The sequence below is a fragment of the Ranitomeya imitator genome, chromosome 2 (genome assembly GCF_032444005.1).
Source record: "Ranitomeya imitator isolate aRanImi1 chromosome 2, aRanImi1.pri, whole genome shotgun sequence".
In the NCBI taxonomy this organism is placed as follows: Eukaryota; Metazoa; Chordata; class Amphibia; order Anura; family Dendrobatidae; genus Ranitomeya; species Ranitomeya imitator.
This window is the reverse complement of record NC_091283.1, coordinates 845266940-845289229: the sequence shown is the minus strand read 5'-3', so window position 1 is coordinate 845289229 and position 22290 is coordinate 845266940. Positions and strand designations below refer to the sequence as shown.

At 45.8% G+C, this 22290-nt stretch overlaps 1 protein-coding gene across 4 annotated transcripts in view; it reads right to left on the bottom strand.

Moving 5' to 3' along the window:
* Positions 1–2919: 2919 nt before the first annotated feature.
* VTI1A (vesicle transport through interaction with t-SNAREs 1A) overlaps positions 2920–22290 on the bottom strand; it is a 508838-nt gene continuing 489467 nt past the window's right edge. For all 4 annotated transcript variants that reach the window (XM_069754293.1, XM_069754291.1, XM_069754294.1 and 1 more), the window contains one exon: positions 2920–7235. Coding sequence is in view for 2 of the 4 variants with exons in the window: in XM_069754291.1 (XP_069610392.1) it covers positions 7142–7235 (94 nt within the window). In the remaining 2 variants the exon portion in view is untranslated. The remainder of the gene's footprint in view (positions 7236–22290) is intronic.

Below are 22290 nucleotides of genomic sequence, written 5' to 3'. Positions count from 1 at the left end.
GGTGCAGTCACTGTGTACATACATTACATTACTGATCCTGAGTTACATCCTGTATTATACTCCAGAGCTGCCCTCACTATTCTGCTGGTGCAGTCACTGTGTACATACATTACATTACTGATCCTGAGTTACATCCTGTATTATACTCCAGAGCTGCACTCACTATTCTGCTGGTGCAGTCACTGTGTACATACATTACATTACTGATCCTGAGTTACATCCTGTATTATACTCCAGAGCTGCCCTCACTATTCTGCTGGTGCAGTCACTGTGTACATACATTACATTACTGATCCTGAGTTACATCCTGTATTATACTCCAGAGCTGCCCTCACTATTCTGCTGGTGCAGTCACTGTGTACATACATTACATTACTGATCCTGAGTTACCTCCTGTATTATACTCCAGAGCTGCACTCACTATTCTGCTGGTGCAGTCACTGTGTACATACATTACATTGCTGATCCTGAGTTACATCCTGTATTATACACCAGAGCTGCACTGACTATTCTGCTGGTGCAGTCACGGTGTACATACATTACATTACTGATCCTGAGTTACATCCAGTATTATACCCCAGAGCTGCACTCACTATTCTGCTGGTGCAGTCACTGTGTACATACATTACATTATTGATCCTGAGTTACATCCTGTATTATACTCCAGAGCTGCACTCACCATTCTGCTGGTGCAGTCACGGTGTACATACATTACATTACTGATCCTGAGTTACATCCTGTATTATACTCCAGAGCTGCACTCACTATTCTGCTGGTGCAGTCACTGTGTACATACATTACATTACTGATCCTGAGTTACATCCTGTATTATACCACAGAGCTGCACTCACTATTCTGCTGGTGCAGTCACTGTGTACATACATTACATTACTGATCCTGAGTTACATCCTCTATTATACTCCAGAGCTGCACTCACTATTCTGCTGGTGCAGTCACTGTGTACATACATTACATTACTGATCCTGAGTTACATCCTGTATTATACTCCAGAGCTGCACTCACTATTCTGCTGGTGCAGTCACTGTGTACATACATTACATTACTGATCCTGAGTTACCTCCTGTATTATTCTCCAGAGCTGCACGCTCTATTCTGCTGGTGCAGTCACTGTGTACATACATTACATTACTGATCCTGAGTTACCTCCTGTATTATCCTCCAGAGCTGCACTCACTATTCTGCTGGTGCACTCACTGTGTACATACATTACATTACTGATCCCGAGTTACATCCTGTATTATACCCCAGAGCTGCACTCACTATTCTGCTGGTGCAGACACTGTGTACATACATTACATTACTGATCCTGAGTTACATCCAGTATTATACCCCAGAGCTGCACTCACTATTCTGCTGGTGCAGACACTGTGTACATACATTACATTACTGATCCTGAGTTACATCCAGTATTATACCCCAGAGCTGCACTCACTATTCTGCTGGTGCAGTCACTGTGTACATACATTACATTACTGATCCTGAGTTACATCCAGTATTATACCCCAGAGCTGCACTCACTATTCTGCTGGTGCAGTCACTGTGTACATACATTACATTACTGATCCTGAGTTACATCCTGTATTATACCCCAGAGCTGCACTCACTATTCTGCTGGTGCAGTCACTGTGTACATACATTACACTACTAATCCTGAGTTACATTATACTCCAGAGCTGCACTCACTATTCTGCTGGTGCAGTCACTGTGTACATACATTACATTACTGATCCTGAGTTACATCCTGTATTATACTCCAGAGCTGCGCTCACTATTTTGCTGGTGCAGTCACTGTGTACATACATTACTGATCCTGAGTTACATCCAGTATTATACCCCAGAGCTGCACTCACTATTCTGCTGGTGCAGTCACTGTGTACATACATTACATTACTGATCCTGAGTTACATCCTGTATTATACTCCAGAGCTGCACTCACTATTCTGCTGGTGCAGTCACTGTGTACATACATTACATTACTGATCCTGAGTTACATCCTGTATTATACTCCAGAGCTGCACTCACTATTCTGCTGGTGCAGTCACTGTATACATACATTACTGATCCTGAGTTACCTCCTGTATTATACCCCAGAGCTGCACTCACTATTCTGCTGGTGCAGTCACTGTGTACATACATTACATTACTGATCCTGAGTTACATCCTGTATTATACCCCAGAGCTGCACTCACTATTCTGCTGGTGCAGTCACTGTGTACATACATTACATTACTGATCCTGAGTTACCTCCTGTATTATACTCCAGAGCAGCACTCACTATTCTGCTGGTGCAGTCACTGTGTATATACATTACATTACTGATCCTGAGTTACCTCCTGTATTATACTCCAGAGCTGCACTCTCTATTCTGCTGGTGCAGTCACTGTGTACATACATTACATTACTGATCCTGAGTTACCTCCTGTATTATACCCCAGAGCTGCACTCACTATTCTGCTGGTGCAGTCACTGTGTACATACATTACATTACTGATCCTGAGTTACATCCTGTATTATACCCCAGAGCTGCACTCACTATTCTGCAGGTGCAGTCACTGTGTACATACATTACATTACTGATCCTGAGTTACCTCCTGTATTATACCCCAGAGCTGCACTCACTATTCTGCTGGTGCAGTCACTGTGTACATACATTACATTACTGATCCTGAGTTACATCCTGTATTATACTCCAGAGCTGCACTCACTATTCTGCTGGTGCAGTCACGGTGTACATACATTACTGATCACAGCAGGTAACATGTAGCCATTGTAGGTTGGTTCGTCCGATCTCGTCCTCATTACGGGCCGTTTTCTATATGGAGAAGCTGCTCGGAGGAGACTGAACCTGTTACACAAACATTACAGCACCGGTATAAGAAGCTCCACTGCGCGGACGCATTACTGCTCTCGTCTTTTATTAATATATTTTATTGCATTACACTTGTTTATACATAATTCATATTAAAAGAAAACTAATCTCACATATCGGCACAGAACGGCACAGAATAGACGAGGCGGCCGGTTACCAAACTTCAGGGCCCGTCCTGGCTATAATAAATTACAGGGAGCAATGCAGAGTGTTAATGAGGTCAGGAAATGAACAGCTCAGGTCACATCAGGATGAGGATCGTCACCATGGGAACGGAGAGAATAATCCAAAAAGAAAAGCAAAGTTCCAGTATTGGGTGACGCACAGTCAGCGGGCACTGCCCCACCGCACCACCGACCGCCCTGGTGGAGTGACGGCTTCAGGCTCAGGTCCTGACAATTCTCCAGTCTGATTCCAGCTCGGTGGTCTCACAGCGGAGCCACAAGTAACATGATACTGAGGGGACCGACCAATGTCCTGCTCATTTATGCCAAGGACCCAACATGGCAGCTTTATGATGACCAGACACACCGCTTCCTCCTCCACTGGTCCTACATCTGTGATCTGGTCCACTTAGCTGGAGTGAAATGGCAAGTTCTGGGTCACCACCTCTTTACTGTGTGGGGTTCACCATGGCAACTATAAGGCGATGTTCACACTGAGTTTTTGGAGCAAATTCTCTGCCAGATCCTCCTATAGCTGGAAGTGCTCCCTAGTCGTTTCTATGGGGGGCTTTACTGCCCATAGGAGGATTTATTTTAATCTTCATTCTTTTATTCCCTAAAGAGGTTTGTAAAAATGCAAAGTGGGAAAATGAATATAAAAAAACCCTGCATGTCCCATTTTGAAGTAGATCCTGAAAAAATCTTGGAGGCAGTGTCCAATCAAAAGGCTGTAAACTCCCCCCCCCCAAAAAAAAACACTTCTGAAAAAAAACTCTTCAGCTCATGAGTTGCCTTCGCTCTTGCGTTGTCTTCGCTCTTGCGCTGCCTTCGTTCTTTCCTTGCCTTCGCTCTTGCATTGCCTTCGCTCTTGCATTGCCATCGCTCTTGCTTTGCCATCGCTCTTGCATTGTCGTCGCTCTTGCTTTGCTTTCGCTCTTGCATTGCCTTCGTTTTTGCATTGTCTTCGTTCTTGCATTGCCTTTGTTTTTTTGCATTGCCTTCTCTCTTGCATTGCCTTCGCTCTTGCATTGCTTTTGCTCTTGCACTGCTTTCGATCTTGCGTTGCTTTTGATCTTGTGTTGCCTTCCCTCTTGCATTGTCTTTGTTTTATTGCATTGCCTTTGCTCTTGCGTTGACTTTTCTCTTGCTTTGCCTTCGCTCTTGCATTGCTTTTGCTCTTGCATTGCCTTCGTTCTTGCATTGCCTTCACTCTTGCTTTGCTTTCGTTCTTGCGTTGCCTTCCCTCTTGCATTGTCTGATTTTTGCATTGCCTTTGCTATTGCATTGCCTTCACTCTTGCATTGCTTAGTTCTTGCATTGCCTTCACTCTTGCATTGCTTTCGTTCTTGCGTTGCCTTCCCTCTTGCATTGCCTTCACTCTTGCATTGCTTTAGTTCTTGCATTGCCTTCACTCTTGCACTGCTTTAGTTCTTGCATTGCCTTCACTCTTGCATTGCTTAGTTCTTGCATTGCCTTCACTCTTGCATTGTCTGTTTTTTTGCATTGCCTTTGCTCTTGCATTGCCTTCACTCTTGCATTGCCTTAGTTCTTGCTTTGCCGGAGTCTCTGAAGATTGACTAGCCCATTTCTCTTTAACTTGAAGTGGTAGACAGAAGTGACATAAGACAGAACACAGTCGTTCTGACATTACTGTACATTCTGTTCATTTTATGGAGCTCTTTTTGCGTCGCTTTTTCAGGCAGATGTTCTGTGCACATAGCCAAAAAGTAACATTTCATGACGTGGTTTTCGACTAGTAAACTCATTTCTGAATGCCTCAAAAAACTCTGTGTGAACATAGCCTGAGACCACAATGTGTACAAAAGAATGAACCTGCTAATCTGACCCTAAAAGATGGCAGATTCAGTGTGTCATAATGACAAAAGGGGTGGCTGTGCTTCTTGTCATAAGCATCAGCTAATCTAATAGCCAACTTAGGGGGCGCCGTAGAGTTAAGTGGGATAAACTGCTCATCATGAGTGCTGATTGCAACGTACAGGAGACTGATCCCGGGGAGGTTCGGATGAATGATCGCTGCCCAACTTAGCAGTCATTTAATCGCTGGGCAGGTTCCTGTGTCTTTTCTATGGGGCGATGATCGAACCCTGTGTAAACATTTGCTTCCAACAGTGGTGGAGAGTGTATGACATGAGGGTGATGACTGATCATTCATACTATACTCCCCCCAATGATTGACATACCAGTAAATATAACAAGCTGCGAGTTATCTACTATATCTGTGACAGGGGGTCGCTGAGGGGCGATTTATCTGCCTGTGTAAAAGGACCCACAGACTGAGCAATGGTCGGGAATAAACATCACCTTATCTTAGGAAAGGAGTTTTTTTGGAGTTGAGAAGGGGTGCAAATACTTAATCGAAGGTCTTAAGTATTTTTTGTATGCGAGTTTAATCAGAAAGTGCCTCAAGTGTCTAAGACAACCGAAGACCTCATAAGACTGTCTGCTGGAATATGATACTGGATCTCCTGCCACAACCTGAGATTTTCTGATGTTGATCAAAATTTGGGATCTTGCAGGTGACGCGTTTCTTCTTAAATACCAATGTTTCTTTTCATATGTTCTACAAAAGGCCGGAGATTGGAGGAATCGTCATAGACCTCGATGGGTATCTAATGAGGAGCATCATGGAACAAAAGTGAAGTCACGAGCTGTGGAGACCACCGCCTTGTGCCACCATGGAGCTGCTCATCCACCGGTCGTGATCATATAGGTGGGCCTGGAGCTATAATATCACGGTAATCATATACCTTGGGCTTTGATTTAGATCTTGGACTCCATATTCTTAGACTGCGCTTACCCAGCTACTCAATATCAAGGAGTACAAGTTTTCGTGATTGAGATATAGAAATACTTAATTGCTTAGTAAGACGCATCACACAACGACAGGAAGAAGATGCAACCAAGAGTCGCACCCACCGGGGCTGACATGGGGGCAATCTTCACTACCGATCCTGGTAGAAGCTGATAGTCTGGGACAGGACAAAGAGAAATCAGGGTCAAACTGTGGAACAAAACGATCTTCGAGGAAGCCTCCGACCCTCATCGAGCGCTACACTGACCGTGAATGGATGTACAGGACTCTCCTATCATTCACCACTTTCCATGACCAGCACCCAAGATGCCTGGAGCCAGAAACCTTCTCGATGTCATGAATAGTAGGAGCATGAGTCGTTACAATGCGGACTATAAGTGACACAATGTCCTCCCTCTGTGCCAACATGGAGCAAACACTAGGTAAGAGAGGAATTTTCATTAGTGACTGGATTTCTCCTTTAATTAACCCCTGACAATCCCATAATAAAAATAATATAGGGTTATTCCCATCCTCATAGATGGATATTGCACTTTTTCATCACTAGCCATTTTTGAGACAGTAACCCTTTTTTTTTTTTACAACTCGTCGCCTTGGTGACCGACCACCCCTGCTGTTTAGCTCGTAAGCACTGCACTGAAACTGGCTTTAATTAGGAGTTAACATTTCGCTCCAGGGCTATCGGCCGACTTCAAAACAGCGCTTACAAGCTCAATAGAAAAGAGCCTGTAAGCGCAGCACATTCTGACGTCTAGTGTTAATATCTGCAAACTCTAAAAAGCAGTAAATGATAACAGTGCTTGTATCTACACAAACGAGCCGACAATGCCCATTTATGAACACGAGAATAACCCTTTAATCACTGAATCTTAAATTTCATCCCATTGACCGACATCAGCTAAACATCAACATCAACATCAAGTCCATGACTTTCTCCAGCAGTACCAGAAGCTTGGTAATAACGGAAATCCACCAGACAAGACAAAAAACTACAATCCGAAGATCACACAAAAATATACAACTTGACGCCTAAAAAGCCGACTTTTCATTGTTACTGTGTCTTCATCTTGCAAAAGAAGGTTTAAAGGATCAGGAAAGTTCCCATGAAGATGGTGGAAAGTCCTTGGTGGACCCTTCAGACAGTTTTGGAAGTTGACCTGCAGTTGTGAAGCCCCATTGTTCCGCAGATCTCAGACAGTGCAGGAGGGCGATACACAGGAGCGACTGGCGATCATCACCCCACCGTGAAGAGGATCAGTGCCCACGGAAAGAGAAATAAACGGCCAAAATGATGGTGAAGACGATGATGATCCCCAGGACAACGAGTAGGACCCGATTCTGGATGATCCTGAAGAATAAAACAGAAAGAAAAAGCGAAAGCTCGTTAGTTTCAGGCTCCAATTCTCAAACAAAAAGACAAAAAACCCAACTGGCAACATCTCAGATGAAAAGTGACACATTGACAATCTTCTCTCCTTCTACAAGAAGCTTCGACTCAATTGTCCCTTCTTCCACAATGCCCAATTAATTTAGAGATGTTAAGGATTCCTGTCGTGTATTTCTGCGGCGGCGGAGAACGGGTGCCGAGCATTGAGGCACAAGCAATAATTGACATGAAAAAAATATATATTAAAGGCATTCGAGGCAAATCACAAGGGTGAGACCCGACGAGAGATTGACTTCCGTGTGACAGACAGTGGGAAGTATGTTTGCTCCATGTAAACTCGGAATTCAGGCTGAACCACTGGCGCAGCGGCGAAACGCATCCACTGATCAGAGGAGGACACCGACACAAGCGGGGTGCGCAGGCGGATAAAACGAGATTAAAGGAGGAGATCTCCTCCTCCAACGCGGCTCGTCGGTCAGTGTGCAGCCGCCGATACGGAGAACACAAAAACAAGAGGCTCCGATCCTGGAGTAAAGTAAAAAACAAAAGATAACAATGTAAAAAGGGTAAAGCAATAATTGGTGTCCGAGGATATGTTACACTTTGTGCGAGAACATTAGTGATGGAGATGCCCCAAGACCGTTCTCCTGTGTCTCACCTTGTCCGGCTCACACAGCGCAGGGCGGCTGCAGCCGATCACGACAATCCTCTGACCGTCCCTATAATGACCTGCGTCCCATACAACCACTGTGTGAGCAGGACGGGTCGCAAGGGTCCGCCACCTCCGGAGGACCGCAAGAACAGCCGCCATTCATATCACCGGAAACAATGGAGTCTGCTCACGGAGAAGAAGGAAAAAGGGCAGGAAAATTCTACAGATAGGGAGAGTAGTGACAATGATGGAAGGGGTAGTATCGAGGTGATGAGAATGCTGCTGTCTGTGGTGTTACATGGGACTGCCGGGAACAGCCACCATAATATCTGTAGTCAGAGAGTTATCACTGTTATCTGTGGTCTTACATAGGACTGCAGGTGACATCTACTACATTATCTGTACTCAGAGAGTTATCACTGTGTTATCTGTGGTGTTACATAGGACTGCAGGTGGCATCTACTACATTATCTGTAGTCAGAGAGTTATCACTGTGTTACATAGGACTGCAAGTGACATCTACTACATTATCTGTACTCAGAGAGTTATCACTGTGTTACATAGGACTGCAAGTGACATCTACTACATTATCTGTACTCAGAGAGTTATCACTGTGTTACATAGGACTGCAAGTGACATCTACTACATTATCTGTACTCAGAGAGTTATCACTGTGTGAGCAGGACGGGTCGCAACGGGTCCGCCACCTCCGGAGGACCGCAAGAACAGCCGCCATTCATATCACCGGAAACAATGAAAATTCTACAGATAGAGAGAGTAGTGACAATGATGGAAAGGGTAGTATCGAAGTGATGAGAATCCTGCTGTCTGTGGTGTTACATAGGACTGCTGGGAACAGCCACCATATTATCTGTAGTCAGAGAGTTATCACTGTGTTATCTGTGGTCTTACATAGGACTGCAGGTGACATCTACTACATTATCTATAGTCAGAGAGTTTTCACTGTGTTACATAGGACTGCAAGTGACATCTACTACATTATCTGTACACAGTTATCACTGTGTTATCTGTGGTGTTACATAGGACTGCAGGTGACAAACTACATTATCTGTACTCAGTTATCACTGTGTTATCTGTGGTGTTACATAGGACTGTACGTGACATCTACTACATTATCTGTACTCAGTGATCACTGTGTTATCTGAGGTGTTACATAGGACTGCAGGTGACATCTACTACATTATCTGTACTCAGAGAGTTATCACTGTATTATCTGTGGTGTTACATAGGACTGCAGGTGACCACTACATTATCTGTACTCAGAGTTATCACTGTGTTATCTGTGGTGTTACATAGGACTGCAGGTGACATCTACTAGATAATCTGTACTCAGAGTTATCACTGTGTTATCTGTAGTGTTACATAGGACTGCAGGTGACATCTACTACATTATCTGTACTGAGGGAGTTATCACTGTGTTATCTGTGGTGTTACATAGGACTGCAGGTGACATCTACTAGATAATCTGTACTCAGAGTTATCACTGTATTATCTGTAGTGTTACATAGGACTGCAGGTGACATCTACTACATGATCTGTAGTCAGAGTTACCACTGTTATCTGTCGTCTTACATAGGACTGTCCTCACTGACAGGTCGCAGCGCTCTCACATGGGGGGGTACGGCGTGCACAGCTGCTTGGTGCCTTCACTACAGGCAGGAGATGAATGGGACACTCTCGCCTCATCTATCACTGACCATCCCTTTCAGATTCTTCTTCTCATCCTCTTCCTCGCTTTCTGCAGTTGACAGCTGACAAATTGGCGCAGCACTGGGCTAATTACTATACACGGGCCATGCACCGAGGATCCACGACAGATAACATAACATTTTGAGGGTCCCATCACTTAACCTGTGCACTGACGGATGAGGCTGTTCTGTTAAAGCAGCTGCACTGACACATTGTGACGCCCGACACGCTGTGATGTGCAACATTAGGTGGATGTACAAGTGCTTCTCACTAAATGAGAATATCATCAAAAAGTTCATTTGTTTCAGTTCAATACAAACAGTTAATCTCCTATATTCTATAGAGACATTACACACAGTGATCTATTTCACGTGTTTATTTCTGTTAATGTTGATGATTATGGCTTACAGCCAATGAGAACCCAAAAGTCATTATCTCAGTAAATTACATAGTAACATAGTAACATAGTTAGTAAGGCCGAAAAAAGACATTTGTCCATCCAGTTCAGCCTATATTCCATCATAATAAATCCCCAGATCTACGTCCTTCTACAGAACCTAATAATTGTATGATACAATATTGTTCTGCTCCAGGAAGACATCCAGGCCTCTCTTGAACCCCTCGACTGAGTTCGCCATCACCACCTCCTCAGGCAAGCAATTCCAGATTCTCACTGCCCTAACAGTAAAGAATCCTCTTCTATGTTGGTGGAAAAACCTTCTCTCCTCCAGACGCAAAGAATGCCCCCTTGTGCCCGTCACCTTCCTTGGTATAAACAGATCCTCAGCGAGATATTTGTATTGTCCCCTTATATACTTATACATGGTTATTAGATCGCCCCTCAGTCGTCTTTTTTCTAGACTAAATAATCCTAATTTCGCTAATCTATCTGGGTATTGTAGTTCTCCCATCCCCTTTATTAATTTTGTTGCCCTCCTTTGTACTCTCTCTAGTTCCATTATATCCTTCCTGAGCACCGGTGCCCAAAACTGGACACAGTACTCCATGTGCGGTCTAACTAGGGATTTGTACAGAGGCAGTATAATGCTCTCATCATGTGTATCCAGACCTCTTTTAATGCACCCCATGATCCTGTTTGCCTTGGCAGCTGCTGCCTGGCACTGGCTGCTCCAGGTAAGTTTATCATTAACTAGGATCCCCAAGTCCTTCTCCCTGTCAGATTTACCCAGTGGTTTCCCGTTCAGTGTGTAATGGTGATATTGATTCCCTCTTCCCATGTGTATAACCTTACATTTATCATTGTTAAACCTCATCTGCCACCTTTCAGCCCAAGTTTCCAACTTATCCAGATCCATCTGTAGCAGAATACTATCTTCTCTTGTATTAACTGCTTTACATAGTTTTGTGTCATCTGCAAATATCGATATTTTACTGTGTAAACCTTCTACCAGATCATTAATGAATATGTTGAAGAGAACAGGTCCCAATACTGACCCCTGCGGTACCCCACTGGTCACAGCGACCCAGTTAGAGACTATACCATTTATAACCACCCTCTGCTTTCTATCACTAAGCCAGTTACTAACCCATTTACACACATTTTCCCCCAGACCAAGCATTCTCATTTTGTGTACCAACCTCTTGTGCGGCACGGTATCAAACGCTTTGGAAAAATCGAGATATACCACGTCCAATGACTCACCGTGGTCCAGCCTATAGCTTACCTCTTCATAAAAACTGATTAGATTGGTTTGACAGGAGCGATTTCTCATAAACCCATGCTGATATGGAGTTAAACAGTTATTCTCATTGAGATAATCCAGAATAACATCCCTCAGAAACCCTTCAAATATTTTACCAACAATAGAGGTTAGACTTACTGGCCTATAATTTCCAGGTTCACTTTTAGAGCCCTTTTTGAATATTGGCACCACATTTGCTATGCGCCAGTCCTGCGGAACAGACCCTGTCGCTATAGAGTCCCTAAAAATAAGAAATAATGGTTTATCTATTACATTACTTAGTTCTCTTAGTACTCGTGGGTGTATGCCATCCGGACCCAGAGATTTATCTATTTTAATCTTATTTAGCCGGTTTCGCACCTCTTCTTGGGTTAGATTGGTGACCCTTAATATAGGGTTTTCATTGTTTCTTGGGATTTCACCTAGCATTTCATTTTCCACCGTGAATACCGTGGAGAAGAAGGTGTTTAATATGTTAGCTTTTTCCTCGTCATCTACAACCATTCTTTCCTCACTATTTTTTAAGGGGCCTACATTTTCAGTTTTTATTCTTTTACTATTGATATAGTTGAAGAACAGTTTGGGATTAGTTTTACTCTCCTTAGCAATGTGCTTCTCTGTTTCCTTTTTGGCAGCTTTAATTAGTTTTTTAGATAAAGTATTTTTCTCCCTATAGTTTTTTAGAGCTTCAATGGTGCCATCCTGCTTTAGTAGTGCAAATGCTTTCTTTTTACTGTTAATTGCCTGTCTTACTTCTTTGTTTAGCCACATTGGGTTTTTCCTATTTCTAGTCCTTTTATTCCCACAAGGTATAAACCGCTTACACTGCCTATTTAGGATGTTCTTAAACATTTCCCATTTATTATCTGTATTCTCATTTCTGAGGATATTGTCCCAGTCTACCAGATTAAGGGCATCTCTAAGCTGTTCAAACTTTGCCTTCCTAAAGTTCAGTGTTTTTGTGACTCCCTGACAAGTCCCCCTAGTGAAAGACAGGTGAAACTGCACAATATTGTGGTCGCTATTTCCTAGATGCCCAACCACCTGCAGATTTGTTATTCTGTCAGGTCTATTAGATAGTATTAGGTCTAAAAGTGCTGCTCCTCTGGTTGGATTCTGCACCAATTGTGAAAGATAATTTTTCTTGGTTATTAGCAGAAACCTGTTGCCTTTATGGGTTTCACAGGTTTTTGTTTCCCAGTTAATATCCGGGTAGTTAAAGTCCCCCATAACCAGGACCTCATTATGGGTTGCAGCTTCATCTATCTGCTTTAGAAGTAGACTTTCCATGCTTTCTGTTATATTTGGGGGTTTGTAACAGACCCCAATGAGAATTTTGTTACCATTTTTCCCTCCATGAATTTCAACCCATATGGACTCGACATCCTCATTCCCTTCGCTAATATCCTCCCTTAAAGTGGACTTTAGACAAGACTTTACATAGAGACAAACCCCTCCTCCTCTCCGATTTTTACGATCCTTTCTAAACAGACTGTAACCCTGTAAGTTGACTGCCCAGTCATAGCTTTCATCTAACCATGTCTCGGTTATTCCCACTATGTCAAAGTTACCTGTAGATATTTCTGCTTCTAGTTCTTCCATCTTGTTTGTCAGGCTTCTGGCGTTTGCGAGCATGCAGTTTAGAGGATTTTGTTTTGTTCCAATACAATTACAATACTTTATAACACCAGCTTGAAAAATTGTTGTAAAATCCGAAATGTTCCCTACTGAAATGTCTGTTCAGTAAATGCGATCAATACTTGGTCGGGTCCTTCTGCATCAATTACTGCATCAATGCGGCGTGGCACGGAAGCGATCAGCCTGTGGCGCTGCTGAGGGGTTATGGAAGCCCAGGTTGCTTTGATAGCAGCCTTCTGCTCGTCTGCATTGTTGGGTCTGGTGTCTCTCATCTTCCTCTTGACAATTCTCCATATATTCTCTATGGGGTTAAGGTCAGGAGAGTTTGCTGCCAATCGAGCCCAGTGATACTGTTGTTTTTACACCAGGTATTGGTACTTTTGGCCGTGTGGACAGGGGCCAAGTCCTGCTGGAGAATGACATTTCCATCTCCATAAAGCTTGTCGGCAGAGGGAAGCATGAAGTGCTCTAAAATGTCCTGGTAGACGGCTGCGCTGACTTTGGTCTTGATAAAACACAGTGGACCTACACCAGCAGATGACATGGCCCCCAAACCATCACTGATTGTGGAGACCTCACACTAGACCTCCAGCAGCTTGTATTGTGGCCTCTCCACTCTTCCTCCAGACTCTGGGACCTTGGACCCCTGACAACAGTCCAGTTCTTCTTCTCCTTGGCCCAGGTAAGACACTTCTGGTGTTGTCTATTGGTCATGAGTGGCCGGACACAAGGAATGTGACACTTGTAGCCCATGTCCTGGATACGTCTGTGTGTGGTGAAGCAATGACTCCAGCAGCAGTCCGCTCCTTGTGAATCTCCCCCACATTACTGAATGGCCTTTTCTTAACCATCCTTTCCAGGCTGCGGTTATCCCGGTTGCTTGTGCACCTTTTTCTACCACACTTTTCCTTTACACTCCACTTTCCATTAATATTCTTGGATACAGCACTGTGTGAACAGCGGCTTCTTTAGCAATGACCTTTTGTGGCTTCCCCTCCTTCTGGAGTGCGTCAGTGACGCCTTCTGGACATCTGTCGGGTCAGCAGTCTTCCCCATGATTGTGAAACAACTGAAACAGACTAAGGACCTTTATAAACATTTAGGAGCTTTTACAGGTATTTATTGTTAATTATTCTAATTTACTGAGATAATGACTTTTGGGTTCTCATTGGCTGTAAGCCATAATCATCAACATTAACAGAAATAAACACATGAAATAGATCACTCTGTGTGTAATGACTCTATAGAATACACTTTTTGTATGGAAGAACTGAAATAAATTCACTTTTTAATGATATTCTAATTTAGTGAGAAGCTCCTGTAACTCCTGACTGCATTATCCGTGCTGCGTGTGTTACCATTTTATCTTGGCTACTTTGACCTGTGACTGTCCCTTTAAGAAATGGTCCAGTTTTCTGTAAATGAAAAGTTCTCTCATTTTTTATGATTCAAATCTGCGCCATTTTCAAGATCTCTGCTTGCAGTCAAGAAAGTCTGACATTGTTCTTTAACATTTGGAGGCTAATAATCCCTATACTGTCTGTGTGGTTCACACAGCTGAGGGTTTGTTACAATTGTATCCAGGCTAATTACTCCTCTGTGAGCTGAAGATATCAGCCGCACAAATTTCTGCAATTCTGGACTCCAGACCGATAGCTCTTACCTGCACTGATACACTGTAACAAGCACATCGCTGTGCCTCCGGTATAGAATAGTTTATGCCTATTTGGAAATAGGGCGTTACTCCTGTAAATCCTCCTGTCGCTCCTTTATCTATCCACTCTCCGTACAATTGTTTCTTAGTTACTTCAGATTCTTCCAAAGCTGACAACCAATGTTACCAATGTCACAGCTCCCCCAATAGTTGTCACCCAAGTCCTGATCAAGAGGACTCCAAGGAACTGGACCTTCAGGAGCAGCCTGAGGGTGCAGCATGCAATCCTCCCCTGTCTTACACCATCAGGGACCTTTATTTATTAGTATAGTATGGCGGTATTACTTAGGCACTGTGTAACGGTGTGATATCAGCATTCACACACTACAGGTGTATTATCTAGGCATGGGATGATGGTACTTTGTGCACTGTATAGCGGTATTATTTACAAATGTTATGCCGCTATATGGACATGCCGCAGAATAATTCTCTTTAAGGACTGTGTGATGGTACTGTATAGTGACGTCATTTTAATCAGGGTGAACATTGAATGATTTTTTACTTAATTAATTTGCATTTTATTGCATGAATTAATTATTGGATACAATAGAAAAACTGAACTTAATATTTGGTGCAGAAACCTTTGTTTGCAGTTTCAGAGGTCAGACGTTTCCTGTGGTTCTGGCCAGGTTTGCAGACACTGCAGCAGGGATATTGGCCCCCTCCCCCATACAGATAATCCAGATCTTTCAGGTTTCTGGGCTGTCACTGGGTAACATTGAGTTTCAACTCCCTCCCTCCAAACATTTTCTATTGGGTTCAGGTCTGGAGACTGGTTAGTCCACTCCAGGACCTTGAAATGCTTCTTACAGAGCCGCTCCTTAGTTGTCCTAGCTGTGTGTTTTGGGTTATTATCATGCACGAAGATCCGGCCACGATCCATCTTCAATGCTCTTACTGAGGGAAGGAGGCTGTTGGCTAAAATCTCGCGACATATGACCCCATCCATTGTCTGTCAATAAAGTGCAGTTGTCCTGTCCTTTTTGCAGAAAAGCACCCCCAAAGCAAGATGCTTCCCCCACCATGCTTCACGGTTGGGATGGTGTTCTTGGGGTTGTACTCGTCATCCTTCTTCCTGCAAACATGGCAAGTGGAGTTTATAACAAAAAGTTCTATTTTGGTCTCATCTGACCACACGGCCTTCTCCCATGCCTCTTCTGGATCATCCAAATGGTCATTGGTGAATTTGAAACAGGCCTAGACATGTGCTGGTGTGGGCAGGGGGACCTTGTCTGCCCTACAGGAGTTTAATCCATGACGGCGTAGTTTGTTACTAACGGTAATGTTTGACACTGTGGTCTCAGCTCTATTCAGGACATTGACCAGTTCCTCCCGTGCAGTTTGGGGCTGATTCCTGACCTTTCTCAGAATCATCCTTACCTCATCATGAGGCGAGATCTTGCATGGAGCCCCAGACCGAGGAAGGTTGACAGTCATCTTGTGTTTCTTCCATTTTCTAATAATTGTGCCAACCATTGTTGTCTTCTCACCAAGCTGCTTGCCTATTGTCCTGTAGCCCATCCCAGCTTTGTGCAGGTCTACAATTCTGTCCCTGGTGTTATTAGACAGCTCTTTGGTCTTGGCCATGGTGGAGGGGTTGGATTGTGATTGAGTGTGTGGACAGCTGTCTAATATACAGGTAATGAGGTCAGACAGGAGCAATTAATCCAGGCAATGAGTGCAGAGTAGGAGGCTTCTTAAGGAAACACTAACAGGTCTGTGAGAGCAGAATTCTCGCTGGTCGGTCGGTGATAGAATACTTATTTCATGCAATAAAATGCAAATTAATGATGTAACGATCCTACAATGTGATTCTCTGGATTTTATCTTTCGATTCTGTCTCTCACAGGTGAACTGTACCTACGATAAATATGACATTTCCATTCTGTGTAGGAGGGAAAACTTACAAAATCTGCAGAGGATCAAATACTTATTTTCCCCACTGTAAGCACTGCATTATGGTAATATGTGAGCACTGTAAAGAGGTATTATTTGGGGGCTGAATTACAGTATTATTTTGGGCACTTATTTTTACGATGCAGAATGTATTATATGGGCACTGCGTAGATGTAGTATTTCGCACAATTAATAGAGGTATTTATATGGGAATTTTATGGCGGTATTATAACAGGCATTTTATGATGGTATTATTTTGCACACTGTAAAAAGGTATTTTATAGGCACATGGAGAGGTATTATATAGGAATTATCACACAATTTAGTCCAAAATTATATTACCCATACCCTTAGGTTGGGTATTGGAACTTGGAAAATTAAAAAACATCACCATGGTGATGATTATTTAGGAATTGTATGATATTATGCTGCCACTATATAAAGGTATTTTATAGGTAATAAAGGCGTATTATTAAGGCACTAAATGTTAGTATTATTCTGTGCACTGTATGATATAATATGGGCACTACATCGAGGTTTTATTAAAGCGCTGAACGTCACTATTATTTTGTGCACTGCATAGAGGTAGCACATGGGCAGTGTACAGAGGTTTTTTTTGGCAGTATAATATGAACATGGCCGTTTTCATTAGGCCCTGCATAGTAGTATATGGCAATGTATGGTAATATTTGGGCACTATATGGCCATGTTGGGCGTAATAAGAGTGCACAGGTATCTGGGGGGGAGGGGGCATTATTATTTGGATTACAGGTCCTCGTTTGCTATAAAACCGTCTTTGGCATCAGTGCAAACAGCTCAGTAGCTGCAGGAGGCGCCGTCCTGTATTTCAGTTTCTGTGCAGCTTTGTTTGTACATAATTTGTGTGACATTTCCCAAAATCTCCGGCAAATCGAATCTCTGCGGTGAAATATTAATAAGAGGACGAATCCCCAACTTCTGCCGCGTCTAATCCGCGCTCCGGCACAGCGGCTCCGACGTGTAGGAGGAGACCCTTGAGGCATCTCCAGGAAGAAGGAGACCCTCGAGGCATCTCCAGGAAGGAGGAGACCCCCGAGGCATCTCCAGGAAGAAGGAGACCCCCGAGGCATCTCCAGGAAGGAGGAGACCCCCGAGGCATCTCCAGGAAGGAGACCCCCGAGGCATCTCCAGGAAGGAGGAGACCCCCGAGGCATCTCCAGGAAGGAGGAGACCCCCGAGGCATCTCCAGGAAGGAGACCCGGACACAACTCCCCCGATCCTTCACTTACGCGGATCCTGCGCCGCTGTCCGACTGCTTTATGGGGATGGTGGGAGTTGTGAGCAAAATGCCAGAGAACAAAGGTGCAGACACCAGCGGGGCCGCGGACCTGAAAGCTATGGCCAAGCAAATCCCTATCAAAGCAAATCATATAATGGGGCAGAGCCAACAAAGACAATGGGGCAGAGCTCACACAGACAATGGGGTGGAGCTCATGCTGACAATGGGGCGTGGCTCACACAATGGGGTGGAGCTAATGCAAACCATGGGGCGGAGCTAATGCAGAGTATGGGGTGGAGCTCATGCAGACAATGGGGCGGAGTTCATACAGATAATGGGGCGGAGCTCAGACACAAGATGCCACTGAGGTAATATAGTACATTCCGCACACAGCAGCCGAGTCGGTTTTCTTTACATTCTCTTCATCTCAGTGTCGCCTTGTGAAACAATGAAAAGACCAGAACACGGCACATAAGTCACAAAAAAGGGAGAATTAATATTAATATTTACATCCTGTCTGTTACTGTCGCAGAGGAGAACACTGGAGCGTCTCTGCGTTATGTCTGTGACTGTACAGCGGGTAATATCAGCCCCATAGAGGCCAAGTGTTCTGCACTGGTGCCCCCCGGACCCCCCTGTGATTATTACTAACGGCCCCATACACCTGAGATAGTGGTCAGATGACGGCCATCGACTGACCCCTCCTCAGTATATACAGTGCAGAAGAGTCTAGCAGGATGCTCCAGAATCCTCTCTCCTCCTCCTCCAGACTTTACTGTCTCCTTCCTCCAGACTCCTCTATCCTCCTCCTCCAGACTCCTCTGTCTTCCTCCACCAGACTCCTCTGTCCTCCTTCTCTTCCAGACTCCTCTGTCTTCCTCCACCAGACTCCTCTGTCCTCCTTCTCCTCCAGACTCCTCTGTCTTCCTCCACCAGACTCATCTGTCCTCCTCCACACTCCTCTGTCTTCCTCCTCCAGACTCCTCTATCCTCCTCCTCCAGGCTCCTCTGTCCTCCTCCTCCAGACTCCTATGTCCTCCTCCTCCACACTCCTGTCTTCCTCCTCCACACTCCTCTGTCCTCCTCCTCCAGACTCCTGTCCTCCTCCTCCAGACTCCTGTCCTCCTCCTCCAGACTCCTCTGTCCTCCTCCTCCACACTCCTCTGTCCTCCTCCTCCACACTCCTCTGTCCTCCTCCTCCAGACTCCTCTGTCCTCCTCCTCCCCAGACTCCTCTGTCTTCCTCCTCCACACTCCTGTCTTCCTCCTCCACACTCCTCTGTCCTCCTCCAGACTCCTGTCCTCCTCCTCCAGACTCCTGTCCTCCTCCTCCAGACTCCTCTGTCCTCCTCCTCCACACTCCTCTGTCCTCCTCCTCCACACTCCTCTGTCCTCCTCCTCCAGACTCCTCTGTCCTCCTCCTCCAGACTCCTGTCTTCCTCCTCCAGACTCCTCTGTCCTCCTCCTCTAGACTCCTCTGTCCTCCTCCTCCAGACTCCTCTGTCTTCCTCCTCCAGACTCCTCTGCCTTCCTCCTCCAGACTCCTCTGTCCTCCTCCAGACTCCTCTGTCCTCCTCCTCCTCCCCCAGACTCCTGTCCTCCTCCTCCAGACTCCTCTGTCCTCCTCCAGACTCCTCTGTCCTCCTCCTCCCCCAGACTCCTGTCCTCCTCCTCTAGACTCCTCTGTCCTCCTCCTCCAGACTCCTGTCCTCCTCCTCCAGACTCCTCTGTCCTCCTCCTCCAGACTCCTCTGTCCTCCTCCTCCACACTCCTCTGTCCTCCTCCTCCAGACTCCTCTATCCTCCTCCTCCAGACTCCTCTGTCTTCCTCCTCCAGACTCCTCTGTCCTCCTCCTCCAGACTCCTGTCCTCCTCCTCCAGACTCCTCTGTCCTCCTCCAGACTCCTCTGTCCTTCTCCTCCAGACTCCTCTGTCCTCCTCCTCCAGACTCCTCTGTCCTCCTCCTCCAGACTCCTCTGTCCTCCTCCTCCAGACTCCTCTGTCCTCCTCCTCCAGACTCCTCTGTCCTCCTCCAGACTCCTCTGCCTTCCTCCTCCAGACTCCTCTGTCCTCCTCCAGACTCCTCTGTCCTCCTCCTCCCCCAGACTCCTCTGTCCTCCTCCTCTGTCCTCCTCCTCTGTCCTCCTCCTCCCCCAGACTCCTCTGTCCTCCTCCAGACTCCTCTGTCCTCCTCCTCCTCCAGTCTCCTCTGTCCCACTCCTCCAGACTCCTCTGTCCTCCCCCAGACTCCTCTGCCTTCCTCCTCCAGACTCCTCTGTCCTCCTCCTCCAGACTCCTCTGTCCTCCTCCTCTAGACTCCTCTGTCCTCCTCCTCTAGACTCCTCTGTCCTCCTCCTCCAGACTCCTCTGCCTTCCTCCTCCAGACTCCTCTGTCCTCCTCCAGACTCCTCTGTCCTCCTCCAGACTCCTCTGTCCTCCTCCTCCCCCAGACTCCTCTGTCCCATACTAATAGTTGAGCAGCCTGAAGCTGAAATCCACAGATTTGGCTCTGACAGAGGGGCATTCAGGGGTCTTTAGTATTCTCCCCTATGGTTACCATAAATACAGCTGCTCCTATGACACGGAGCTGCAGGACTGACACAACTACGCAGCAGACCTGGTGTGAATAGTGGACCGCGGAGGGGTGGGATGCACCATTGTCACACAGACCCCGGCCTCACACTGATACATTGTAACAACCTGACAGACGTTTGGTAAACAGGAATGGTCTAATTCACTGGCAGCAAGCAGAAACGGTTGTAGCAGAAAGTCTATTAGAAAGCGGCAGAACTTTTCACGGGTCCAGGGAAGCATCTGATGATTTGGGGGTGACCCTCGCTGACAATTCACCGTCATCGCTGGAGCTTCAGGGGTGAGCCGGGCCCATTATTCGGCAGTTACCCTGGGACAGAACCGTAATAATCCTTCTCGGTAGGATTGTCCCTCTCTAGTGCGGGTGATAGATGCGCCCTCTGGGGCACAGCCATGGGGGGCACTGTACCCCTCTGCACACAGGCCGTCAGCATGCACAACGTGTTGCCAGGGTAAATAATTTAAGAAAGAATATACATTTGAAAGAAGAAGCCCATCGCAACAGCCGGGACTACAACGCCTCGGGCCAAAGACGTGTTCATTTGCATGCTGAATGCTATTAGCTTTTATACCGCGGGTGCCAGGAACGTACGGTTCAATTACCGGAATGGCGGGGCAGAGATGCGGAGTGTGGCGGCGGGGTCTCGGCCGTTAACCCTTGGTTGGCTGCTCTTGTTTGACCTGGGGGCAGATGATGAGGGATAAAGAGGAGTGGTCGCCACCGGAATATAAGCCCCCATTATGCTAAAGCATGGGATCCCTGGGATAAAAAGGGACAACAATGTGCTGGTATCACGACATGGAGCAGAGGAAGCCCCCCAGGGTGTGAACCTGTCAGTACCCCCGCATGTAGGATGGGGCTATGCGGCGGAATATGGGGCACATTGTATAGTGAGGAGGGGGATCGGGGCGGATTTACAGAGCAAAAATAGCAGTGGGACTGATCATCTGGATGGATGATGATGATGGTGGATCCCCTCGAGACGCATTTACCAGAATAATTATTAGGGTGCGTTCACACATTGCAGATTTACTGCAGACACCTTTCTCAGCTAATCCACACGTATCCAATGGGAGTCAGCAGTGGCAGAACCACACAACATCATGCAGATCTTGGGGTAGGTTTTCCAGTGGACTAGAATTGTATTCGGGGAAAAAAACTAAAAAGCTCGTCTTCAAGGGACTACATGGCCCATGTGAATGGAGCATCTGCAGAGACGAAAGGCTCCATACACACTAGATCAATGTCGGGTGAAGCTGCCGATATCGACAGGTTCAGCTGAAAGTCTAATGTGACTGACAGCCATCTCACGTGTATGGGAAAGACTGACAGCCATCTCACGTGTATGGGAAAGTGACAGCCATCTCGTGTATGGGAAAGACTGACAGCCATCTCACGCGTATGGGAAGGACTGACAGCCATCTCACGTGCATGGGAAAGACTGACAGCCATCTCACGTGTATGGGAAAGACTGACAGCCATCTCACGCGTATGGGAAGGACTGACAGCCATCTCACGTGCATGGGAAAGACTGACAGCCATCTCACGTGTATGGGAAAGACTGACAGCCATCTCACGCGTATGGGAAAGACTGACAGCCATCTCACGTGTATGGGAAAGACTGACAGGCATCTCACGCGTATGGGAAGGACTGACAGCCATCTCACATGTATGGGAAAGTGACAGCCATCTCGTGTATGGGAAAGACTGACAGCCATCTCACGTGTATGGGAAAGACTGACAGCCATCTCACGCGTATGGGAAGGACTGACAGCCATCTCATGTGCATGGGAAAGACTGACAGCCATCTCACGTGTATGGGAAAGACTGACAGCCATCTGACGTGAATGGGAA